Source organism: Scophthalmus maximus, chromosome 13 (assembly GCF_022379125.1).
Source record: "Scophthalmus maximus strain ysfricsl-2021 chromosome 13, ASM2237912v1, whole genome shotgun sequence".
NCBI classification, from domain to species: domain Eukaryota; kingdom Metazoa; phylum Chordata; class Actinopteri; order Pleuronectiformes; family Scophthalmidae; genus Scophthalmus; species Scophthalmus maximus.
Genome location: NC_061527.1, coordinates 7,435,161 through 7,460,376, shown reverse-complemented (window position 1 = coordinate 7,460,376; position 25,216 = coordinate 7,435,161). Strand labels below are relative to the sequence as shown.

The following is a 25,216-nucleotide window of genomic DNA, read 5'->3' as shown; positions in this document are numbered from 1 at the left end:
GGCAAGTCGCTTGCGACATCTGCGCCTGGGGTTCGCTTTGAGCACTCGACTTTTGTGTCTCTCATCTGTAAATGTTTGATTATCTTGCATACTGTAGGTAATAACAAGAAAGTAGTGTATGAGTTTGTTGTGGGGACTGGACTGTTTTTTCTGGTCCGTGTCAAACTTTTCATACCCAAATCATATCCATGCGACAAAAGTAGCCCTTTTTATACACAAGATCTTTGTTTTGCCCGTTCGTTTTATATCGCCTGCATGCAAAATTGCATACTGTGTTAAGTCACACAGCAGCTATCGTAACATCGCACAGCCCTTCTCTGTCTGTACAATGGCAGCGTGGAACTAAACGTGGTAATACACCAACTGATTAATTATTGGAACAATACTGTTCGCCAAGAAGTTGTGCCGTATATTACTATCAGAAGAAAAGAACCAGACGGTGGCTTCACATGATGGAGGAGCAGCACAGTCTCCATACTTTACCCTCATGGAGCTGGTTTGGGATGAACCGGACAGACGGTGAAACCAAAGCAATTTTCAAATTTGTAGGAATCCTGACATTGAACTATGTACATTTAAATAACTGGAAAACTGAGGTGTTCCAAGACTATTGACCGGTTGTGTATATAGATTGAGGACTGTGCATTATAACAGCAAACAAAACCTGTTCCAATGCATGTGAATGTTTTAAAGAGACGCGAAAACTTGAGAACTTATCCTTTAAAACCTGCAATTCTATCACCAGACACTAGATGGCATATTAGTGCCAGAATTACATTGGAGGCCCCACTGAATCAGCCTTTTGACAACATTTATAGAGGGAGACTAGTAAATCTATTTACATTTTTAAATACTCTCCGGTATTCTTACTAATGAGGAAAATATTATTTAAGTTTAGTGTTGGCTGAAACATGAGGAAAACAATTGTGGTGTAATAAATAAAAATACAATTCAAAAGGGAGAAAATATAGCCACAAGCTAGTGTTTTCTAATGATACAAGAATCTGTATTTCATAGTGTGTTCAGGAAAGTTGCCGCCAGACATCATCTGCGCATGGCCCTTCCTATGAGCAGCCCACAGCAGATGAGGTGAATGAGAGCAAACAGAACACACACTGGGATTCAAAGAGTCTGATGCACGCACTGAGTCGAGACAAAGCACCTGGCGGGTCAGGCGGTGTGAAGTCAGAGAGAGACGGAGGGGGACAGAGACATACTAAACTATGTGGCTTCATGCATTAGCCACCTGAGCGGCAGCAGTCGCAGCAGCAGCAGTACCTGAACAGAGCCCCCCAGCCTCTCAGCTGTGAGGTGTGACCCCAGAGTCTCCTTATTGGTCACGGGAGTGGGCTGAGACTCACTTCCTTTGGGCTCGGGAGACTTGACGCAAAGAGCAAAAGGGGTGGAGGCAGGTGGTGGCAGCATTGGTGAGAAGAGGGTTGGTGGGGTCAGAGGGGTGAGGGTGAGGTAATGTGGTGGGAGGGGTCGGTGAAGGAAGGAGGGGAAGTGAATGGGAAAAAAAAAAAAATTATAGAAGACATATCCCAAGCAGAAGCAGGCTTGTTAAGACAAACTATGTTAATAAGAGATATAGAGGGAAGCAAAAATTTATATGAAGCACAGATCAACACACTAATAAAGTCATGCAGGAGTAAAAAGAAAACAGCCTTGATCCCCTCAGCTAGCACTGCATCTTACACACAGACAAGTATCTATGGTAACAGGTATTTGCATTAAATAGAGTCGTTGTGATCCATAATGATAATAACCAACTCCGACACATAGGCTGTCACTGCAGATATTTCTTTTGTTTGATGTGACAGACTGTCGTAACCAGGTTGGTGGAAGTTTTTACAGTCAATGAGCATGGTACAGAGGGCGGTGCCCATCATGATAGAGAGCCGTAAAAAAAAGAGGCTAGAGTCCACACTAATAAGTCAATCATAAAATTGAATGCACTCCCTGAATGGCTTTTACAGGAAACATTGACTCATCAAGTAGATCTCCATGACTTGAACCATGATCTAGCAGAATGATTTAATAGTTGTTTTTTATATGATAACGCTCGTGAAATTTGACCCCCTTCAAACTGACACCACAAGGCTCGGATAGCATGCCGATAGAATAAAATAAAAAAACAATGAACTCTACACTTTGTCACACAACTAAGCATATGGCTCGTCATTTCTGGTATGAACAATGCAATTTGCATTTTCAACTCGTGCATGCAATGACAGGAGCTTAGAGTTGGCAAGGTGTTAAGAATAAACTGGAGCCAAGACGGTGCTTTGTTTCACAGCTGAAGCGGCAGATCTGCCTCATGACTGTGAAAGTCAGTTAATGAACTATGAAGGCAACATTTCTTTTTGTTTTATCCAGTGTCATCGTCCGTTAAGGACTGTGAAGAAAGATGACTTCACTCCGCAAGCAGATAGAACGGAACAGGAATGAAGGAGAACTGGATCTGAACGGCAGCCATTTTCTCCAGAAAGTTGCTTACAGTTTGACACAACCAAGCACAGCCTGGCAGGGGAACTCGAATGACAGGGTTGGTCGGTCGGCTGGTTGGTCAGTCTGCCTGACACACTGGATGAATGGGTGTGGTGTTTGTTGGGTGTGTTACTGCTGATGGCCTCACCTGGTTTTTGGTCTGCTGTTGTGCTTTGTCTCTACTGCTGGGCTGCAGGGGCGTGTCACTGGGGATGGGGCCTATCGGTGTGGGCTGAAACGCAGGTAAAAATTCAAAAGACAGTCCAGTTCCTACATATGTGCAATTTCAAATTATGGGGTTTGCAGAAAGAATCAGTTATGATCTTATGACAAATGATTACAGGGAGAGAGAAAAAGGATTTCAGGGGGAAGGCAGAGGGAGGTTGAGTGGATTCAGGAAGAGGCACTCACAAGTGATTTGCCGACCCAGTCGTACTCATAGTCAAAGACGTAGCCATTCCTATCGAACAGATCGGTGAAGAGCTTCCTCAAGTAGTCGTAATCAGGCTTCTCAAAGAAGTCCAGTCTCCTCACATAGCGCAGGTAGGTGGCCATCTCTTCTGTAGCAAAAGAGAACATATTGTCAAATGAGAGAAAACTTGAATTTAAAAAAATAAGAAGATACTCAGTAAAAAAGGTAACCAGTTGGTTCTACTGACCAGGGAAGCTTTCACAAAGCACTTCAATTGGTGTCGCTCGCTTGGTGTCTCCAATTTTCTGATACCTCTCCTTCAAAGTGTCAGCCTAGAGGGGGAAGGAATATAAATGTTACACTCAAGTGACTTCAAAATATAGTCGGTGATTGTAATCCAATACACTTTTTTTTCAAATTCTGCTAACGTCTTCTCATGGTCCGCTAGCTGTCCATTCTGTGTGTGCATGCAGAAGAAAAATACTGTTTTCAGAAACAAATAAATCTGTTTGGCCTGAACAACACAACACTTATTCCAGGCAACCAGCAACAGGTGCGGTTCCTTGCCCCCGTTTGTAGTTTGAAAACTTACTGGGCTGCGTTATAGTCTGGACGGGCAAAAGCGGAGACGTCTGGAAACGACGACTAAATGGACAAAAATCGGAGTATGCAATACATGTAGGTTGTTAAATATTACTTTAAGTACCAGTTCCATCTCCTCATCCCTTACAGGAAAAGAAACCCCTGCTTGCATTGTATTTTGACGCTAACTGTCATGTTGTATGTTGGAGAGAACTGGTTTTGGCCTGAGCCACCCAACATCCCCCACATTCATACATCTCTCACATTCATCTACCAAGAGCTTCCTCCCACATAGCAAATGTTCCGAATGAGGTGTTTTGTCTTCTCGTCTATTCTATGTACACCTTTTATATTGATATTTTTTACCCTGATACTGGCAGTACAGTGTCCTTCACGCACAGGTGGCCATACATGCGTCTCTTAGTGCTTTATGTTATATCTCAGTAAACCATTCAAATGCAGTCGAAGTCTAGGAGTGTTTTGCTTTTTTGTGGCATCTGGCTGTTTATGTAGCAGCACATTTGCAAAGCAAAAGGAGGGCCCGCTTCTTCAGGGACATAATGGATTCCATTATTCAAATATAAACACAACAAGAGGGACTTTGCCAGCCTCCTGCTGGTCAGCGCTCTGGCCCTAGTGTGTAGCCATGATGTATATAAATTGGTGACAAATTACTTTATAAGAAGGAATCATTATATCTTGGCCTGAGAAATCTTGACTGACCGGCAGGTGACAAGGTTTGTTGAGGCATAACTCTGCATAACTCATCTACCAAAATTCTGATAGATGACCGTGAATGTTCAGGGCGTCATAACATATGATCTGTAAAACTTCTCTTTACTGTAAATTTGAAATGGAAGCCAGTTTTAATGATTTTTAAAAGAGTGTAACACTCAGGTCAGTGCACGTGGGTTGACTGTGAGGACCAGTGGTAGCCTTCAAGGAAGCCAGACCACATATTTCAAGATCAAGTAAAATTATTTGATGACATATGGCACGTTTGTTAGCAAATTTTATTTATTCCAAATCCAATTATATAGTCTCATTGTAAAAAAGAAATGAAAGACGTTACTACAAGTCTTGTTTTACCGGTGCAAATTGTGTGTTGCACTGAGACGCTCAACGAAAATGTGACCAATAACTTCAGGAAATAGCGCTCACTTCATCAGTGAGCATATTTATTTTAATTATTACCCATTCATTATCACAACAGTACCTTTAAGCCCTGCCACGGGAGGCTGCCTCGGAGGAAGTACATGAACATGTGGCCCAGCGCCTCCAAATCATCCCTTCTGCTTTGCTCTGGAATTAACAGAACAACACATGAAAATTAAATTAGCTGTGAGAAACAAATCCGTCTTGTAACCAGCCAACAGGGAAAAACAGGCAGCAGGGCAGGAGGAAACATAGCACAAGTGCACAAAAAGCCAGGAGTTTAAATTAATAGTGTACAGTGTAAAAGGTCACAATTTAGTTATAGAAGAGGAGTGGCCAATCCAAGTGCCACAGAGAACAATCTGTCATCAGGCTTGTCATTCTAACCAAATACTCCACCCAATCATTAACCCATTAATTAGAAGGGAAATCTCCTCTGACTGGTAGGCTTTACAATGTGCAACTGTTGACTCTGCAGCAATGTTGGTAAACAAGGGATCCTCTAAAACAACTTGGAAAATGCTGTGTACTGTACATGGTGAATTTGTACATAACCGAGCATCTCCATTAAATGGAATGTAAATGTGAGCAAAGTGCTTCCTGAGACTCCCTCACCTTTTCCCAGGTGCGTGTTGATGCTCATGTAGCGCGCCGTCCCAGTCAGACTCTTGTGCTCCCTGTAGGGGATGTGTTTTTTGGTCTCGGGGTCTATGTACTCTTTGGCCAGACCAAAGTCAATGATGTGGATGGTGTGCTGCCTCTTACTTCCCGGCCGCCCAACCAGGAAGTTCTCTGGCTTCACATCTCTGTATATCAGACTCTTGGTGTGGACATATTCCATCCGTGTTATCTACACGAACAGTGAAGAGATCACAATTAGCCTGTGGTCATTGCAATCACATAGTTATTCAGGCAGTTTTTTAAGCAAGAAAAGAAAGTATTCTGGATACAAGGCTAATAAGATATACGATTAGTCAGCAAGACAGTTCAGATTTTTTACATAATTACTTTTATCTTAAATCGAAAATATATTCGATGAATTCTAAATTCAAGCGTTTTCTCAAAACTACAGTAGAGTGAATGCTGAAAGGTTTTGCTGGGAAGCAAATAAACCATTATCAGACATAGATGTTCTTTGGTCTGTGCGTTTGTTTTTTGTTAATCCCTAATAATCCCAAACCCATCGCACTGATGTTTCCTCCGTGCTTTGCGTACAGTACTTGAGCATTCCCTCCACTACAAATAATGAGTTCAAAGTTGTACTACATTTCCCGTAAAGAGTTAAACCATGAATGTTAGCTCATCTACAGGTAAGGCTGCTGCCCCGCTCCTCCGGGCCTCACCAGCTGTATGGCTATCATGAGGACGGTCTTGAGGGAGAAGGTGCGGTCGCAGAGGTCAAACAGGTCCTCTAGACTGGGTCCGAGCAGTTCCAGCACCATGGCGTTGTATTTCCCGCAAGGACCAAAGTAATACACCTGAGGGATTCCCTCTGTGGAGAGACACACACACACACAAATAGAGTTAGTGGATCCGTCAAATATATAAACAATTATGAATAGAATTGCTGTGGGGCCTTACTTTTGTGTTTGCTGATAATTACAAATTTTTAACAATGCACTATTACTCCAACTCTAGTATTTCCAATTTATTTTTAAAAGCACTTTAGATTACCTTGTTGAAATGTGCCATACCTTGCCTTACAAAATGAATAACTCTCTCTAATGTATACTATTATTCCAGTTGTCTTACAATGAGTTTAGTTTTCAACATTGACAAGTGTAGAAAATAGCAAAACCCTTTGAAACTTCAGCATCAGAAACCAATAAGCGGGAATTTTTCTTTCGATCACTCGATAGGAAAATATAAGTGCATAGGTTCACAAAAGGTGCAAATGCAAAGATCGACGCTGAATCCTTTCAAAAATCACAACCATTTTAAAACTGATAATTCTATCCAACCCCCATATAAATCACAGAAAAAGCTTTCACAAAGTGACCTTGTTGTGTCCTTAGGTCTGCTGTCAACAAAACAAACCGCTGAGGGCTTGGAAACCAGCATCATATTTTACATTCACTAATACAAGCACATTTACTCGAAAAAAAAGTAATACTACATAGACAGAAAAACCCAGGTTCATTAATCTGTCATTTTTGTCTGCATTCGTTTCAGATCCACTGTAAGAGGATTTGTGGCCAATAACTTCTGACAAATTCAAACAAAACAAAAAATGGACAGCCTTCTGGCCCAGTCCCCAGGTTCACAGAGATCTGGGTCGTGCTGTGCACGATGAGTTTGTTCTCTCATCAGGCAGGCGGTCATCCCGGGACCTTTGAACCATTCTGTGCTGCCAAAGGCGTCGTATCTACAAGGCAACCATGTCCCTGAAACCCAACTAACCATAAGATACCACATCAGTGCTGCTACGCCTGCTGATGTGGTGTAGGAGCAGAGAGAAAAAGAAATGAAACGAGCCTGAAAGAATGGGCAAGCACATTTAAACTTGTATGTAAGAAAATGTTAGACAGACATTAATTCGTTTTTAGAATAGACATAGCTCTGTGTCCTCCTAAATATTCTGCTAACCAGGGGACGGAGAGTTTACGATTGGATCTACCTGATCAACCCTCAACGTCTCCAACGGGCCAACAAGACAGAGAGAGAGACAGAGAGACAGAGACAGAGAGAGACAGAGACAGAGACACAGACACACACTTCAGTCTCCAGGTTTTTCCTGGTAATGATGCCCACGACAGATCAGGCAGTGACAAGAGATCACTGGGAGGCTGACTCATCATGGCCCAAATCTAGAGGTCATTCACAGCACAGTCATCACAAGAGGAGAGCACAGTGAATTATAATTTTCTGCTGGTGGATGCAAGTAAACACCAGTGCTTTACAGCAGTTGTAAACTACAATCTAGAAAAGACTGGTGGAAAAGAAAGCCCAGAGCCCACTTCAGGGAGGTTTCTGTCTAAAGTTTTAACATAACATACTGTGACATAACTTGCCAACAATAGCTGTGCAAAATAGGATCGGGGAGAATTTGAAACCAACTCAACCATACCTACAAAGGGCAAAACAATTACACACATTTTCAACACATTTTCTTACCAACAGGAAACCATGGTCACTGAATGATTACAGAATGATTGATAACCCTAGCGATGTTTCCATCAAACTATTTCATGCGTGTTTTGAAGTATTCGCAAAAAGGTTTATACGCTCGCCTGAGGCAGTTCTTGCCTTTAGCCCCAAAAAAATTAATGCGCAAAATGTGAGATGGAAACAACTTTGCCAATAAGTTCTGACGTATCGAACATTCAAGTCAGCTGTTTCCGCTGTCGCAGTCTTCCTCCGAGCTACGGTTGCGGCCGTGCTGTACTACGATAACTTTTTCAATTGAAAGTAACTCCTGCAGACCGCTCTCCATTGCCAAGCATACAGCATGTCCCATTGGTATGTTGCCAAGGTAACTGTTTTTAGGTTTTAAGTTTGCAACCTCGTACTTCTTCTACATAACAGCCATGTTACGGTAGGCCTACGTAGCCTAAAGCGCCATCATCTGATGAAAACTGGTGTAGTTTATTCGCTCCAAAACAGTTGATGGCAACGTATGTAATTCGCATTTTCTTTGTGAACTTTCAAAAGTCTGCTTAAAATTGATGACATTAGCCAAGTTTTTTTTATTTTCTAAAAGCCATTCCAGCAGACAGATTCTCTCATCAACACAATAAGCAAAGTCAATCACCTCTCAGACAAATGTCTGTAAAAAAATAAATAGCTGTTATATTAAGTCCAGTCATAAAATTATCTTATAGCTGGGTTCACCATTGTGGGGACTGGGAGTGCTTTGCCTTTCACTGCAGGTCAAGATAAATGACGCTCCAACCCCGGGCTGTCTTGACCATTGAGACAATCCAACCTATTGTATCGGCAGGAGGGCCCTCTCAGGCGACAAGCTATACGAGGGGAGGCTGCATCATGGCAGCTGAATACAATGTTGCCATACAATGAAATGTCAGAGTTAAGGGGCCATCGAGGAGAGGGCTGGAGAAGAGCGGAGAAGGCCAGAGAGGAGAGGGAATGCGTATTAAAGATTTAAGATTATGGAGTGGAGGAGAAGCAGTGGTTTCCATTAGGCACAGTGCTCCGGAGATGTTCTCCCAAGGCTGAAACGTGATCAGCGCTCGGGCTTGCAGGCTGAGCCTGGAGCTTCAAATGCAACATGGCTCGTGAGCACAACACTCCCACAAGAAGCCACAGGGTTGTGTGCTCCACAACCCTGTATAAAGTATAACAGCAATACGTTTTTTTGTAGGTCAATTACTAATTCTACCAAATATTTGCAGCGTTTAACCTCTGTACGATTTGTCACATTCTAGAAAAACTAGGACAGTTCTACGCAGCACTTTCTTCATTCATGCATGTGTGTCAACCAGTGAGAAGTAAGTTAAATTCAGTTATGCCTAATTGGCTTTATTACATTTCATTCTGTATGAGACTACTGCTTAAATTAGTCCTGCCCTTCTAACATAGATTTAAAATTGATTCAAGCCACCTCTTAAAAATTGTGGTCATAAATGATATGGCATAGCAAAAATTATTTCAAAAATATAATTATGAAATGTGATGATTTATGTCACTTTATAATACATTTACATTATATAATGTTTTGCCATGATTTTTTTAATGATATTGTGGTGCTTAGGAACTCAGTGTCATTGGTGGTGGGAGGCCCAGAGTGTGACCGATGTGCCTGCAGAGACTCAGACGGTTTAAAGTGGAAGAATGTTACCCAGGTTATTTTCTGTGGCTACAATTTACAGATGTTCCCTAAATGCCTCATATGCATACTATTGATAGATCCTCGCTAGGTAGCTCAGTTGGTGAAGCCTCATGTCCCCAATCAGAGACAGAGCACGCAAATAAATTTGAAAAACGTGAAATAAGGCATTCTAGTGTTAGATTTACCTAATTTTGAAATTTGATTTTATATTTTTTCGATTTTAGCTACCTGGAAAGGCTGATCATTTAATGCCTAGGTATGGGAAACGCTGCATTATGTCTTTTGTGTCTTCAGTGATAAATTAAAATAATCTCAGGAATCCATCCTAGAGTGACCACATAAACATTTTTTTCAGTGAAGTTATCCACATGGCATGGCTGAGAGTTCATGATTTGCATGAAATAAAAAGATCAACATAGATCCTACGTCACTCACTGGCACATCATATCATGACATCAAAAGCCTCATGAATATTCACGCTGATACCCATCACTGAATAATCATTTGGCAGAAACCTTCTTATATATATATATATAAAACACACAATATTTACACATATACGCCCTGTGTATAAGTTGGTACATCATTTCCCTGACCAAGATGCCATAATGTAAATAAGACTTGCTTTGCGATCACCAGCACATTTTAGTAATTATTAAGCCTAAGCAGCAGTTTTGCTATTACTACCAAGAGGAACTAAAAATGTCAGGTCTATTGTAAATTTTCACTTTATTTTGGAGTTGGTGTGTTCAGGACAAGAGAGAATTAACAGTGTGCAGATAAGCTCCTCCTGGGCGCTAAGCGCTGAGTAGTCCACGCTGTGACATATTCGAGGCTCCTGGGTTATGCAGGACTAACAGGGTCACATGTCCCCATTAAGCCAAGTTGACAACATAAGTAGATTTAATCTATCGCCTTGATTCCTCCCATGCTATACAGTCAAGTGAGCTTTCCTGTCATATCATCATGATGTAGTGGCATCATCTGGAGATAAGGCCTCTCTGCTCAACTATACATTTACAATATTATTTGCAGTTATACACATTATTGAACATTACAGTTAAACAACTGAAAGTGGTTCTCTTTTTGGCTCACCCAATGACTGATGTCTAAAATCTTAAATTTGCCAAATCCACTGTAAAGTATTTTGCGTTAAGGTGCTTTATTCTAGATTTAAATATCTTATGTCGGGAATTGTGGGCAGTGAAATGCTACAACACTGAGGGACGAACATGTTTAATTAATCGTGTCATTTACATGTGGATGTCACACCACCTGTTGAATACGTTTTAATTTTCCAATGACGAAAAGAAGTTAATGCACCCAAACTAAATAGGAGTTAACAAGACCTGATCAAAAACCCCAAAAGTATATGAATTTGTATTCGCTTTGTTTCTAATTTCAAAGTTAGAAATACAATAACATAAGTTATGAATTAACACAGGTTAATGTGCCCTACGTGATCACAGGAGAAATAACTAATGTAGATCCTGAAAAGCATAGAAATCTTTTGCTATGGATGCACATTAAAGTATCATGGAGCTATTGTATACTGTCCGCTCATGTAGAAATACCATGTATACAGATTTTCTCTGCAGCCTATGGATTTGGTGCATGATCAGTCCAGTTAAGGGTCTGTTCTTAAATGCCATTTTGTGAATTTATGTTGTGGTAAACAACAGACAACAGATAAAGGTATATCTTATCTTACAAATAAGGATGTGCCTACGTAACCATGGTAGTAATGACATTTTCAGTGCAATTTTCGTGTCTATCTTGTAGATCATGTTGACTCACAATATACATCTGTAAAAGCTGTGTAGCAGAATTGTGTAATAAGGTGTATGTATTTTCCAGTGTGTATTTAGAAACACTATTGGCATTGCATTAGCTTGCTCATTTATTCTAGTTTTGTGCCCGTCTCTCGTTCTGTTAAAGGCTTAACAATACCTTATACATCACGACCCCCTGACCTCAACCAATACGTATAAACCTGAAGGCCAGCCGTCTTCTTAAAGTAAGAAATGATTATTAAGGTAAGGACACAGCAAATTCTCAGGAGGAAACAACCAGAGGCAAGTCTGGACTGGAGGAATCCTCTGCTGCGATCAAGGGAACTGGCACAGGAGATGACAATTACAGTAACTGCTGGGTGTATGTATGTGTGGACATGAATTGTGTGAGATTAGCCCAAAGATCAGACAGACAGATTTAAACAAGTTTAGCCATAAAGAAAAATAAAGCCACGCCTTGTTTGCCATGCATGTAGGAGAGCTTCCCTGCACTCTTTGCAGGCAGCACAAAGTGGACCAGGGAGGCAGAGGGTGCTGTGGCGAGGGAAGCCCTCCAAGTAGACGCACCATCAAGGCCCAATTGCTTGTAGGGGGACATCTATAAATAGTCAAGGACTGCCCTATTGCCCCACCTCCTTATCAGCAAGTGGAGGGCTTTTTGCTCTGGCACAAGAAGCCAAGAATATGGCATGTGTCACTAAATTAGACACACTTGTCAGACGGGAGGGGATCACGGTGACAACATGATCACGCAACTTCTAACAGTTATAGAATGACAAAAAAAGCAATGGTGCAGATCTAATGCTGCGTTCACCCCAAATAAGAAGCAAATTTCCGCGTCACGTTACTCGGGCGAGTTTGGTTGCACGCTCATTTGTGCAAACTCACGCGAGTTACCCTCGTAAACACAACCCACAAATATCTACCCATTCTCCATTCAGACGTGGACGTCAGTGAGATCCGGATGATCTCAATGCCATTTGGCTTTCACGACATGAAAATATTTCATCAATCACGGTTTACATGTTAATTAAATGTGAAACAGTAATGCTAACTGTTGGGAATTTTACCATTGCAACCATAGCACAGGCATACCCACATTTATATAAATATATACACACATATTATATAAGTTTTGAATCTCTTATTATATTTTCATAATATATTAAATTTATCCAAATAACTGTCCTTTAGGCTAAACTCTGTAATTAAATATAAAGTGGGACTTGATACCTGGATTAACGCGACAATAAAGGACTTTGTCTGGGATCAGGGACAAAAGGATAACTGTTCGGGACATGTGGGTGGGGGTGGGTTTGGTTGCGCACAAAAAGTATTAGCAGCAAAAGACAGAACCAGTCCTGAGACTGTACGTTTTGCTCTGGTCAGTTTTAGAAAGTGGTGGTGGTGAGCACATGATTCTGAATTAAAATGAGCGTAGGTGTTGTCAGCTGGCAGAATCAACACACATGCTGTATCTACACTTGCACATACGTGACAGGTGAGCCTTTCCAAACAGCCGGCAAGGAAGTGCTGTGAAACAGATCAAGTCCCAGTTCCTCCCAACCATCTGACTCTTCCCATCCCTCTCATCCTCTGTAACTAGCTGACCAGCCAGAGCAGATCAAAGCGCTGCTGCCCGGCAGCCACAGTTATGCATCATACCACATTTGCATGTTGTGAGCAGAGCTGTGAGAGAGTTAAGACTCCAGGATCTGTGGAGGTGGTTGTAAAAAAGTGGTAACAAACAAAGAATGCAAGTTAAGACTTGTTTTTCTTTTGTCTGTTTGCCTGATGTTGCTTGTCAGCACTTATGCAACCATGATTGAAAATGCATCCTTTCCTCTCAATTTTTTACTTCTATGCTTTTCCAAAAATAAACACAATCTGTGCTAGTTGGACGACAAAATAACAGTAAGCAATCAGATGTATAATACTAATACAAAAACATGTAACAAAACCTGATTGAAATATAGCTGCTGAAAAAACCTGGCATATAAAGGTTAAATTAAGTATCAACTCAAGACCATGTTTGAGTGCAGGTGAACGTTTGTGCCATATTTGACCCACAAGCATAATGCCTCTGGCCACAACTGTCGCTGGTGCAGAGGCATTAAAAGCCGAGTAATATCAACTTACTTAGTCACATCCTTATGAAAAAAAAAAAAAAATTCTATGCCGCCATTATTGACATTGACAACCAGAATCAGTACTCGCATAAGTGAAACGGTTGCACTCACACTGCAACCTGATCAAGTCTTCCACACCCATTGCCAATTAAACTAAATAAAACTGATATTAAAATCATTGTGATAATATTTCTACATCAAAACAAAAATAACCTGAAAACATAAGTCAAAGTCATTTTCACATGAAAACAGTGTTAAAACATTAAATGACTTAGGCCTTGTCCACACTAATATGGACACTGATATTTCCCCTTCCATTTGATGAATTAAATACCAGTCATTCCTTCCAACCCAATCTACTGTAAAAAGGCCCGTTCACAGACAGCCAATCATTATGTTGTTGTTTATCAGTGTCTAGACTCTACAGTCGACATCTCGCTTACCTGAATTTCCCAACTGTTTGTAAAATCTATACTCCAAATGGAGCTGTGGCGCCCTGGACTTTATAGGTTCCTGAAAGAGAGAGAGAGAGAGAAACGTACAATGTCAACATTCTTTACAGGCTTCTGCATTAAAATAAATCTGCTTTTCATTGATACTTTCATTACTTTTAATGCACGTATGTATGTAATTCTACTTACCTTGGACATAAATTTTGCAATATTTATTCACATTATTGTCTGAACAATAACAGTAGTTTCTAATATAATTACTTAACCATTAAACATGACCAGGACCTAGACCAACAGCAGAAAATGGACAGATGGATGGATGGATGGATTGATAAAAAAATAATAAATACTTATTTGTTCATGGTACCCTTTTCCTCTCTTCCAGGAAAATAGTTTGTTTTAATAATGCCACAATAAAACATTTAATAAGTAACATTACTGCCAATAACTATATCAAGAAAAACTATTTGAGACATTTGTAGATCAAATTCTAAGACTTAACACATTCAAAGCTTTTTAAGGCCTTTCAAGACCTGCAGACATTCTGCTTTATCTACAATGACACAGTGGTTGTTTGGCTCAGTTCATTCTACAAGGAAAATGATTCTCGATGAAGACAACGAAGCGTGGTGTATCAATGACAAAAAAAAGAAAAAAGTTTTTGTTACTTGCATGGTTTTCACACAGTGAGGGGAAATTATAGATTCAGCACAACAACACAGGTGTAGAAATTAATGTGTTGTAGTCTTAGTGAGTAAAGTTTTGTGATTACCTCAGCCTGTAATTAATTGAAATACCTACAGTACAATGCTTTTCCTTATTTTGAGGCATAACAGAAGTTTGATTAGGTCCCAGGTCAGACCTGTGGGATGTGAGAGGATAAAGAGTAGTTCCAGCTGGTGAACAGCAGGCTTTAGTGATGACATGGCTGATGGTCAACCCACCGGGACATATTGCTCAGTATATCACTAGCTTCGGCTTTATAACCTAAAATGTAATCTGATTAGCCCCACTCTCATGATGACAAGGGCATTATGGACAAACGTGAAGAGGAGACAACAAACACACACCCACTTAAATCCTATCCTTAATCTTCGGTAGTGTGTGTTAAAGCCCTTCTCCAGTATGTGTCAGTATGCAGTCTCCTTTTCACACACTGCCAACCAGTTCATAATGGTATGTTAATCACATCACTCATGTGATTTTAGCCGCAGGATTGTTTAAACACAATCGACGAATATTCACCCAATTCCCTTTCGGAGACAGACGCAGATGACTGTATTTGGCTTTCCGACATTGCGTCACTCAAATTCAAATATTTCAACTCAAGCGAGTGAAGTGAAAATGTTGTGTTTTTGCGTTATTCGCGTCACCCGTGTTTGCATTGAATTTGTATGTGATCTCACCGCACAAAAAATTCACAGGTTCACTGTTTGTCAAACAGACTGACAACATGGAACTGCTTATCACAAGATATACATCTTTAAGTGGTGATCGTCTGCGTGTAAGTACAACAGTGACACGCAGAGCTGCAACAATGAATAAAAGAATCAATCACAACTTTTTTGATAATCCAATAATGGTTTCAGTCATATTTCAAGCCCAAAAGCCAAATATTCGCTGATTCCAGTTTCTCAAATGTGAGAATTTGGGGGTTTGTTCTGTAGGAGACATTCAAAACCACAATTTTTGGCTGGGGGTAATAAAAACAAACTTTTTCTTTTTCCAGATTTCATAGATGAAGCGTTGAATTGAACAATGTAGAAAATAATCAGCAAATTAATCACTAGTGAAAATAGTCATTTGTTTATGAAAGTGAAGTTAGCCCGTGTATATTAAACTGCAACCAAACAAACAAAAATACAAGAATGCCTCAAACTTTATTTTGCCATGCAAATTCTCAAGAGGTGCTTGAGGCGAGATTTAATCTTAAAAGCTGTTTCCCATGTGCATCTAATTCCAAAGCACTCCTTTTTAAATTACATAAACTGAAAGCCGAAAGGCTGTTAAGCTCCCACATACACTCCATTAGGCCTTTATCAAATCAGGATCACTTTCAGTGGCCTGCCAGTACGTAGGAGTGGACACAGAGTGTGAGCCGTGTTCAACACAGCGAGGGACTTTTCATCCTTTCGCGATGCGATGACAGTTCTCAGTCCAAAATCATTTTATGAGGTTTTAGTTTTAGTGTCATCAGAAGGTGGTAAAAAAAATAAAAGGAAGTGACCAACCTCCCTTTACTTCAGGCCTGCGCCAAAATATCCCTGACATCGATTTGAAACCACAGACAATCCTCATTTTACTCTGTCTGCCTTCTACAAAACAATAACAGCCATTACAATTATTGATCTATATATAAAGACAGAACTCAGAAAGTCTCAACATTTCTTTGTTTTTCCACTTGCCCAGTATTTAAATGTTCAGTGTTTCAAGTCTTACATAACCATCCACTATATTCTGACTGCATCATCGACCCACGACATATTCCTGTTATACTTTGCTGTGATGTGCTCATCTCCGGTTAATGTACTATTTCAACACTATAACACAGCACAAAATAAATATGTTTTAATGTGAATGCAAAATGTAGGCCATTTGGGGAAATGTTACCTTTACCAGCAATATTCATTTACACTAACAAAAAAATGAGTAGCAGTAGTAGTTCAGACAGTTGTCAAGTTTTTGTCAAGTAGTCACATGTAATAAAGATGACAGGATAACGATGATGCAAATACAAACAGGCTTTTCTACAACTGATGGGAGAGCAGATGCATACTCCTCTTCCCACATGATGATGCCAATATGGGCAAAAGAGAAAACAAATGTAAGTTCAAGACATCCCAACAAAAAACTATGATCTCACACAGTACACAAACGTGTTTTTCTTCAATTTATGGGGAAATAAATGAGAATTTCAGCATCACGCTCCCACATGATGCCAACAAGGAAGACTGCCAGAGAAGTAAGGAGCTGCTGTGTATTCGAGGAAGCAGAAAGTGAGTGGAGGAGAGTAGGCAGCAGAGAGGAGGAGAGGCCGGTGGGAGGAAGACACGTGACCGGTCTGAGAGGCGGAGTGGGAAACTGCTGTAGCGTCATCCACCTCCCACATGAACACAGGACAATGAGCACGTCTCACACAAGTCAGGCCATGCCAGGGAGGAGAGGGGAAGAATGTATAAAATATATAAATAATGAGTAAAAGCAGATGGCACCAACCCGCAGGACCCTTTAAAACAGCTTACAATAGGAAACAGAGGCTTATGGCAGCTTTACGTACTTAGGAGGCCTCTCTCTTCCCAGCAGATGGGCTAAGCTATGGCTGTGTAAATGACCAGGGCCGATGTCTGATGTAACATTTTTGTATATGACAAGGACTTTTCTCAGCTCCTTCACGAATCAGATATTTTGTTGATCTGCTCTCTGGACAGACACTCTCAAAATGAGCGAGCTCTCCCATGACACGGGCTGCCCCTGCAGAAACAATATGCATTAAGGGTTTATTTGTACTACGTTCCCCTCACTCCCTTCATCTGTACTGCACATGCAGACAGCGCTGCAGCATTTTCCAAGATTCAATGGAAGCGAAACAGCTTTTTCTAGATTCCTCTCACAAGACACATTTCAGAATATCATCTTGTGTATAACACATAGCTCTAGTGGAGGGGAGCATGTGGTCACCCTGTGTGGTGTCATGCAGATAGCAGCTTTTTGCCAAGTTTGCAGGCCTGTGTCGAGGACAGCTGACCCGCAGGCTAGAAGGGCCCTCTCATGTCCGACCTGCTGCTACAGTAACCTCTCCACCTCAGCTGTTCCACACTGCAGCTGTCCCGTGTTTCCATGAATCTCGATTCGACGTATCCGACACCAAACTGTCTTTGTGTGTTGGATCTTGCGAGACCAACAAGACCTGAATTCCAATTGCAGGTTCACAAGGAGCACGGTAATATCGTCCAGCAAAAGCTGCCAAGAAACTTGTACTGGAGGAAACTACCAAACAATAATGTATCCTTATTTGTATATTTTTCTGTATTCTGTTAAAAACAATAATAATCACAATTAACAATAAGGCCAGATATTTTAAGTCTATCAGTCTATGTCTGTTTGCCAATAGAATGACAAAACATACATGAAGTACAGTACATGTTACTAGGGCTGCAAGCAATAACTTTCATGACCACTTAACCTACCAAATACTTTTTTTTGCCAATCAATTAAGGATTAACCTATGAAATGTCATGAACTATTATAAAAGTACAGTTTAGGATCAATAAAGTAAATCTATCTATTTATCTCAAAATCACATTGCAACTTCCCAGACTTCAATGGTTGAACAAAGATACATCGACAATCAGATATGTTAAAGAAAATCAGTTGATATTCTTATTTGAGAGCCTGGAAGAAATGAATGCTTAAATTAATGACTGAATCCATTAATTGGTTATAAGTTATTTCAATCAACTAATGGATCAATAAACTAATCACTGTAGTTTTACATGTTATTATGTGTGTGGCTATTTATAATTATATTATCATACTTCCAGATTCCTGAAATTATAATTCCAGGAATCCAAGTTTGTCTGTATTTAGCCATTTCTGATTGAGTTGAGCTTTTTCTGCACTCAACGCTGATTAGCTGAAATGCAGAGACGTCACACACGGTGCTTTGTTCTGCTTTGTTTTTCAGCCAATCGCTGTTCAGTGATTTTCCCAGAGCCACAGTGGGTGACATCACTGCTCTGCCACCAATCAGCATTCACACAGCAAATATAAATGTGTGTCTAGAACGGCCATTATCTAATCTGTAGTCAGTTGCTTCATTACAGAAACAGAACGTAGTAGTGTGGATGTTGCCTGCATCAGGAACTGTTCTTCTAACGTGGGTTCACTTATAGTTTGTTGATCATTGTGGATCCGTCTGTAATTCTAATTTACATACTACTAAAATCAGTGCTCAAATGGAGCAAGAAGTGTGGTTTCTAGCATATTGATCCGACATTTACATTTGTTGTGCTGATAAAAATGAAACATCACGATCAAAAAAATTGCGCCATCTTTTTCCAAAGCACAAAGGCCAATCTGTACATATGATCTATTCTATCAGCCACCATGATTGGCTGGCTTCGACAAAGACTGCAGGGACAGTTGACAAAGAGGGACACAGAGATAGTGATAACGGACTATATCATCTGCCACTCACAGCTAAAAGGCTTACAGATCTGTTGATGATATCGCTACCAGCAAATACTGCTCTCGTAAGATCAAATCCTGTCGCAGGGGTTGGTGCGAGATGAAACATTACAGGCCATTTCAAGGATCCTGCTTAGAATCAAACACTTGAAGCTTGTACAAATATGTGATTATGTCATCGTGGATTAGGTCGTGGTTTCTGTATTTCAACCTGTGGTAGCCTCCCTAGACTTGTGGGGATGGAGCAAGCCATCAACCCCACATAAAGTCCTCTTGCTGGGATTAACCAACTCTGCATATGAGGTCATCTAGTCTAAATCTGATCTCTGCTCCGACACAGCTGAGAAAGATCAGCCTTAACCTTGGTGACTGGACGAGAAAAAGAGGAAAATGGAAAACTTTACATGATAAGATGTAATCAGAGGAACATAGAAGGGTGGAAAATAAAAGACACACAACAGCAATAAACCACAGTCACAGCGTAAATACTTTGCATATCCAATATCTGGTCAAAATTTAAACTATGAATTATAAATGAAAAACAAACAAATGTGATTTTGCGGACTAATTTTTCTTACACTTCTGATAATGAAGTGACTGAGTGAGTGGGTAAATGAGTGAGTGCGTGCATGCATGCTACTACGAATAATAATAATCATTCACTACAGAAGGGGAAAACTGGGCTATCTGTGATATTGCTGTATTATCTTACTAGACAAGTGGCGCCATGTCATGATGAGACCGTCCTTTGACCCCAGTTAATGAGAACCTGCATAATAATAACAGTAAAACGATAGTGTAAGACATGAATCAACGTCTGTGTTGTTTAATAAAAAAAACAGGGTGATATGCAGCATGGGTATGTCCTATGTGTGCCATGTCCAAGGCAACAGAACCAGCATTATGTGTGGGGACCAGAATAGACCCTGACCTTTTCCTGACTCCCAGTAAACCATTTCACAAAATGCAACTGGCAATGTGACTGATCTCATCTTAAACGGAACCACTCAAATGTCAACATTATGCATCTCTATTTGGTATTAATGACACTATCTGAGAGACTGAGACAAATGGAAAAGATTAAAGGGGGAGGGGTGTGGGGGGGTGTCTGTATGATCATAGGTGTCTGTGGTTGGGAGGTGGCGTTAAGGAGTGAATGCTCAGAGCAACAGCTGGCCGGTGTCCAGCACTTCTCCAGTTTCAGCTCAGATTCAACATGCCCAGATGAGCCATCAGCTGCCTCCCGAAACCTAGTGTGACGATCAGTCACTGCTTGAATAAGCCAGAAATAGACATAAACTGTATGTTCTGCAGCAATTATGGTCATGATTTAGCGCCAGGTGATTAATATCTTTTTGTTCAAAATTGTGCTACCTGTGAAAAGCTGTGAGAGAAGTGTGGTATAACTCAATTAATGCACAGACAGTAACACGGCAATTAGTGGCGTATTAAGTTACGGCATTGTTAACAGTCAAGACTGAAATGCACTGTGATCAAAAACTACAACATTCCTGGAAATAGGTATTGACTATGCAACTTGAAAAAGCTTCAACTTGATGTATCTGAATTTTTCACCCATTAATTCCAAAAACCCTACAGCAGTCCTTTTGCACGCTATTGGTAAATTTCACAGGTTTTAAAAGTCTGAAAATTAGACTGGCTCTTTCAAAATGTGCTGAACTCAGCTGCTATAGTCCGAGGAGGGCAAACACAGCAGCACAATGATGCCAGTGATCAACACAGTCATGGGGAGTTCCACAGTCATTAACCCGAGAGGCAAGTCTCCTTTGTCATTCAACGCAGGAGCGAGGCGTAGCGTAAATATAATGTCTTGTACTGTGTGCTCACTGATTTGTTTAACTTTGACGTATAAATTGTTCTCTTGGGTCCTGACACGGCTCAGAGTAATGACACTGTACAGTCACTAAATACTGGGACAGCAAGTTAGTTCAATTGTTAAACATATATAAGGTTTTATACACAACAATGAGGCTAAAATGCAAATGTTCCGCATCAAGAGTGTCACACCCAAAAAGGATGAAAAATGTATGAAGGCAAATTCCTTTTTAACCAAGCAGGAATGAAGGATGGCTTGAGAACAGGCCTGGCAGATAATCAATCTGCGTTTCCTTCCAAACTTTAGTCCGAGACTTGTTGCTCCCCAAAAAAATGGGTGTATGTGTAATAAGGGGTAAAAATCCTACCATCCAACTGATGTGGCTGTTATACCCTGAAATTAAAGCTGAATTTCATAAATTTTGACTTATAGCAGGACAGGTGTATTTAACATAAACAATGGCTTTGTTCCTTTTAATTGTGTTAACAAGCCTCGTCAGTGAGCCAGCACACAACCCTATTATTAGTATTTGCGTAATGTCTGGTGTGCTAAAGGCCTATTGTTTCAAACTACACACACAAAAAAGAGCGTGTCACTATCCTGCTCCATCTGTTCTGACCTACATGTCCTGTCAAACCCAGGCCTTTCAGCAACATAACTTAATTTTCTTCCTTGGTATGAACCTGCTTTAATTCCAACCTCAGACCTTGCCATTTTGTCCTGCTAAGCAAACTCAAAATAGACCCGAGGTCAATTTGGCTTCGGCTCTTTTTAAATTACCGTCATCTGATTCTGGTTTGGTTGTTTTGGCTCTAGTTTACCACTTCAAATTTGATGCTATAAAGAAAGTTAAGTGTAGTGTAGTAATGTGTAAATTCATGGCAGTCACCAATATCACAAAAAGAGAAAATGTGAGAAACTTGTGAGTTAACACTAAAGCCTCGAACATCACATAATCTAGAGAATATAAGACAAATACTGTACAGTGTCAGTGTTAACTGCTTTAAGGGGATGTATTATGGTGTGTTCACACCAGACTTGACGCAAAGTTTTGCGAATTTACGTGAATAATTGCCTGGTCTTCCTTTCTCCAACAAACCTCCTCCGAACAAACACAGACACAGACACACACACACACACACAAAGAAAAATGAACTGTTAGGTTTAAAAAGGCAGACAGGAATGCCGATGGGGAAAGCAACACAAAGGGGTTGTGAAAACTGGGGCTAAATTCAGTGTCCATCTTCCTCGCTCACTTTCTGCACAGCCCTCTCCTTCTTCACCCAGTCACGATACAAATAGAGACTCGTGCCCAAAAGCTTTGGGTGCCCACATACAGCGGCAATAGTTTTAATCCTCCATTTCTGATACGTCAAGACGTCTGACAACAGTGATGTAGGGAGGATCTCAGCGCTAATTTCGCTCGAGTTCAAATATTTCAACTCAAGCGAGTGAAGCAAATGACGCAAATTTCGCCCAGCGCAAGTGACGCGAAAATCGTGCCTAGTCCTGTCTTTGCATTGACTTTGTATGTAATTGACTCGTGCGAAATATTCGCGTTCGGTGTAGACGCACCTTTATACATCTTTTTTCTGGGGTTCCAGAGTCAATTATTTGTACTTTTTATAAACAGCCAACATGGCCCCTTTAATATTGCAGAATTCCAGCCATGAAGAGAAACCATGAAACATGTTTCAAACCGTTGTATAATCGCCTACATTTAACCGACTTTCATTTGCGAGATAAGTGCGTCTTTTTTTGACTTGATCACCTTATCACAGTGCTCTTTCATGACACCGTTGAGTGCTGTTTTGTTAAATGGACAGCTGTTGTGCGGTCGCACCATTGACTATGTTCTGCTAGTGCAGAGGATTTCTAATTGACTGCCCTTTTGGTAAAGCCATCTGTTCTACCTGTTCCTCTCACAAATGGTGGAAAACATTGTGCCTATTCCATCCACCTTTCCACATCTTCACCTTGGGAACTTCTGGCAGTCCCCAAAAAAAACAAACACTCAAAGACGTGCTAGTATGCAGAATCAAATCAAGTCACATGACATTTATGTAACCGGCAACAATACATGACACCAGCTAAAAGCCTAAAGTGTAACATGAGTGTAAAGTTCACAAAACATCACAATGATTGTGAACCTCGTCAAGAGCGATAACAACATAAAATCATCACATTGCCAACCCCTAATGTTGAAATCCAAGGATTTATTCATTCAGTCTGCCCAGCACGCTCTCTGCAGAGCCCAAACACCAAAGGGAGGAACAAAAAATCATCAGAATGACACTTTGCAGCCAAACATGCTGATAGAGCTTTTGTGCCTCCACAGTCCTTCGATTACTGCCTGACGGCGAGCTGGTGTAAGCTGCTGAGTAAAGACTGCAACAAGAGATGCTTATTAAGCTAAAGTGGCAGACAGACAAGAGAGTTTGATACAACACCTCAGATTTTATTCTTCCACTTATCACGAATGACCGTCACTGTGAGTGGCTTCGCCCAAATGATGTGCCTCACACCAACGCCTCTGCATCGGTGACTCAGGTAGAGAGAAAAAAATAAGTCTGTCAGAGACAATCCACCCTTCACCATACATACGGTACAAATACCATACAGATTATTGGCATTATGTGGATACATACATATCATATGAAATACTTTAACGGGAGAGCCGCCGTTGTGGCACAGTTGCTGGCGCTGTTGAGTTACACGTCATGCGTCTGATTCCAAAACGGCCGCTTTAACGGCCGTAATTTAAAAGTCACACCCTGCAGCGGCATTTGACTGGTTTTATCCAGTTCTGTGTAAACAAGCAAAGACGGCATAGTAACGGGTCTTCTTGATAGCAATATAGTGGAATCTCTGTTTTAAAAAAGGATCCTGTAAACATGTTTTACATATTGCTACATATCGCATGTTAACAAACTTACTGTAAGCCCAATATTCAGGCTTCTTCTAGCACTGTTAAAGAACGAATACTGTTTCTTTATCTTCGAGAGTGAACGGTACAGACATCAGCACAAAACATTTCCAAGTCTGCCCACAACCAAAACCAAAATTTTGATGTTTGGCCAACTTCTGGAATCAACCCTGATTAGCTTTGGCAGATAAAGTCCGCCTGTGATACTGTCATTTCAGCCGGAGCAATTGAGGTCGCAGGCTAAATCTAAGACGCCTGTATTTTTGGGTGGTAAAAGACAATCTAATTTTCCAGTCCAAGGTCTATGCTTGTTTTGAACAAACACTGTCGACATAAACAAGGTAAAACTCTGTTCTGACCATACATGGCTGCCTGGCACACAATGCACAGTAAAGTCTCTGTGGTTACTGTGCACATCTCCCAGTAGCAGCTCCCTCTCCCTGAGCTATAAGGAGCACCATGTCGAACAATAAGTCTCGACGCTATAACACTCACTTAGTGTTCTCCTGCCACAATGGAAAAATTATTACAGCCATTGTGATAGTCAAAGATAGTCATCACAACAAAGAGGAGCCCCCAACTGGTTTGTTATTAATCACTGATAACACCAGCTGCGCAGACGGTATATCTCACAGGCGCCTCTTATATCCCCGACAAGGGGCTGTAATGAAATACAAACTGTTAAGTTAGTAACGCTAGCTGTTAACAGAGTGGACAAATAGAAATGTCAGTGAAAACATGGATGGATGACAGGAGCGTGCAAGCACCTTGCAACAGAGGCAAAAAAAACAATGCTGTTAAAGAGGGGGCAGACGACCTTAATAAGACAAAACCCTGAAGAGAGTATCTTAAAATAAGAGGGAGCAAACTAAAATAAAGAATAACTTTATGTCATCATGCCAGGGAGTGTATTGTAGAGACGGTGGTGTCTCTTTACCCTTTAAATGAGGATGATGGGTGCTGGTTTCCACAGTGAGCCATAACAGCAGGCTGACACTAAATGCTGCTGTTTCTTTAAGGCACAGGGATCTCCCCTTGGGAGTAAATCCTGCAGTGTACTTACAGCAGCGGCTATACGGCCCTGCCTCCATCACACAGGCGTTTTGTCAGTGTGAGAAAGCACCAAGCTGAACCTAAAGACTGTGAACCACTGTGTCGACAAGGCCTGCTTACAAAGACCATCTTTCAGTTTCCCCACTTCTCGCTTGCTTTTCGCAGCAACATTCACGGCAGCTCAAGAGCCACAGCCGGAGAACCCAGAGCGGTGGCCTGCCGTGTATCTCCGTCTCTGCGGTCATGCGGCAAGGCAGGGAAACACTGGCATTCACCTTTATCCCAGGTGCAAACAGGCTCCTCCCAATTTTCCGACTCGCTGAGTCGGTAAACAAGCACATAACGCGCCAGCTCAACACTTCACACACTATGTGCAACACTATAAAGCCGAACAGCTACAATTCATGACAC

At 41.0% G+C, this 25,216-nt stretch overlaps 1 protein-coding gene across 6 annotated transcripts in view; it reads right to left on the bottom strand.

The window, feature by feature from the left end:
• Positions 1-25,216, bottom strand: part of csnk1g2b (casein kinase 1, gamma 2b) — a 34,557-nt gene that overhangs the window by 3,165 nt on the left and 6,176 nt on the right. For 3 of the 6 annotated variants that reach the window (XM_035647339.2, XM_047336695.1, XM_047336696.1), the window contains exons 3-10: positions 13,794-13,863; positions 5,983-6,131; positions 5,255-5,489; positions 4,701-4,786; positions 3,150-3,234; positions 2,902-3,050; positions 2,639-2,722; positions 1,279-1,380 (exon numbers count right to left, since the gene is read on the bottom strand). In XM_035647339.2, the coding sequence (XP_035503232.1) occupies positions 1,279-1,380; positions 2,639-2,722; positions 2,902-3,050; positions 3,150-3,234; positions 4,701-4,786; positions 5,255-5,489; positions 5,983-6,131; positions 13,794-13,863 (960 nt within the window). The remainder of the gene's footprint in view (positions 1-1,278; positions 1,381-2,638; positions 2,723-2,901; positions 3,051-3,149; positions 3,235-4,700; positions 4,787-5,254; positions 5,490-5,982; positions 6,132-13,793; positions 13,864-25,216) is intronic. The other 3 variants (XM_035647336.2, XM_035647337.2, XM_035647338.2) reach the window with 3 other exon arrangements.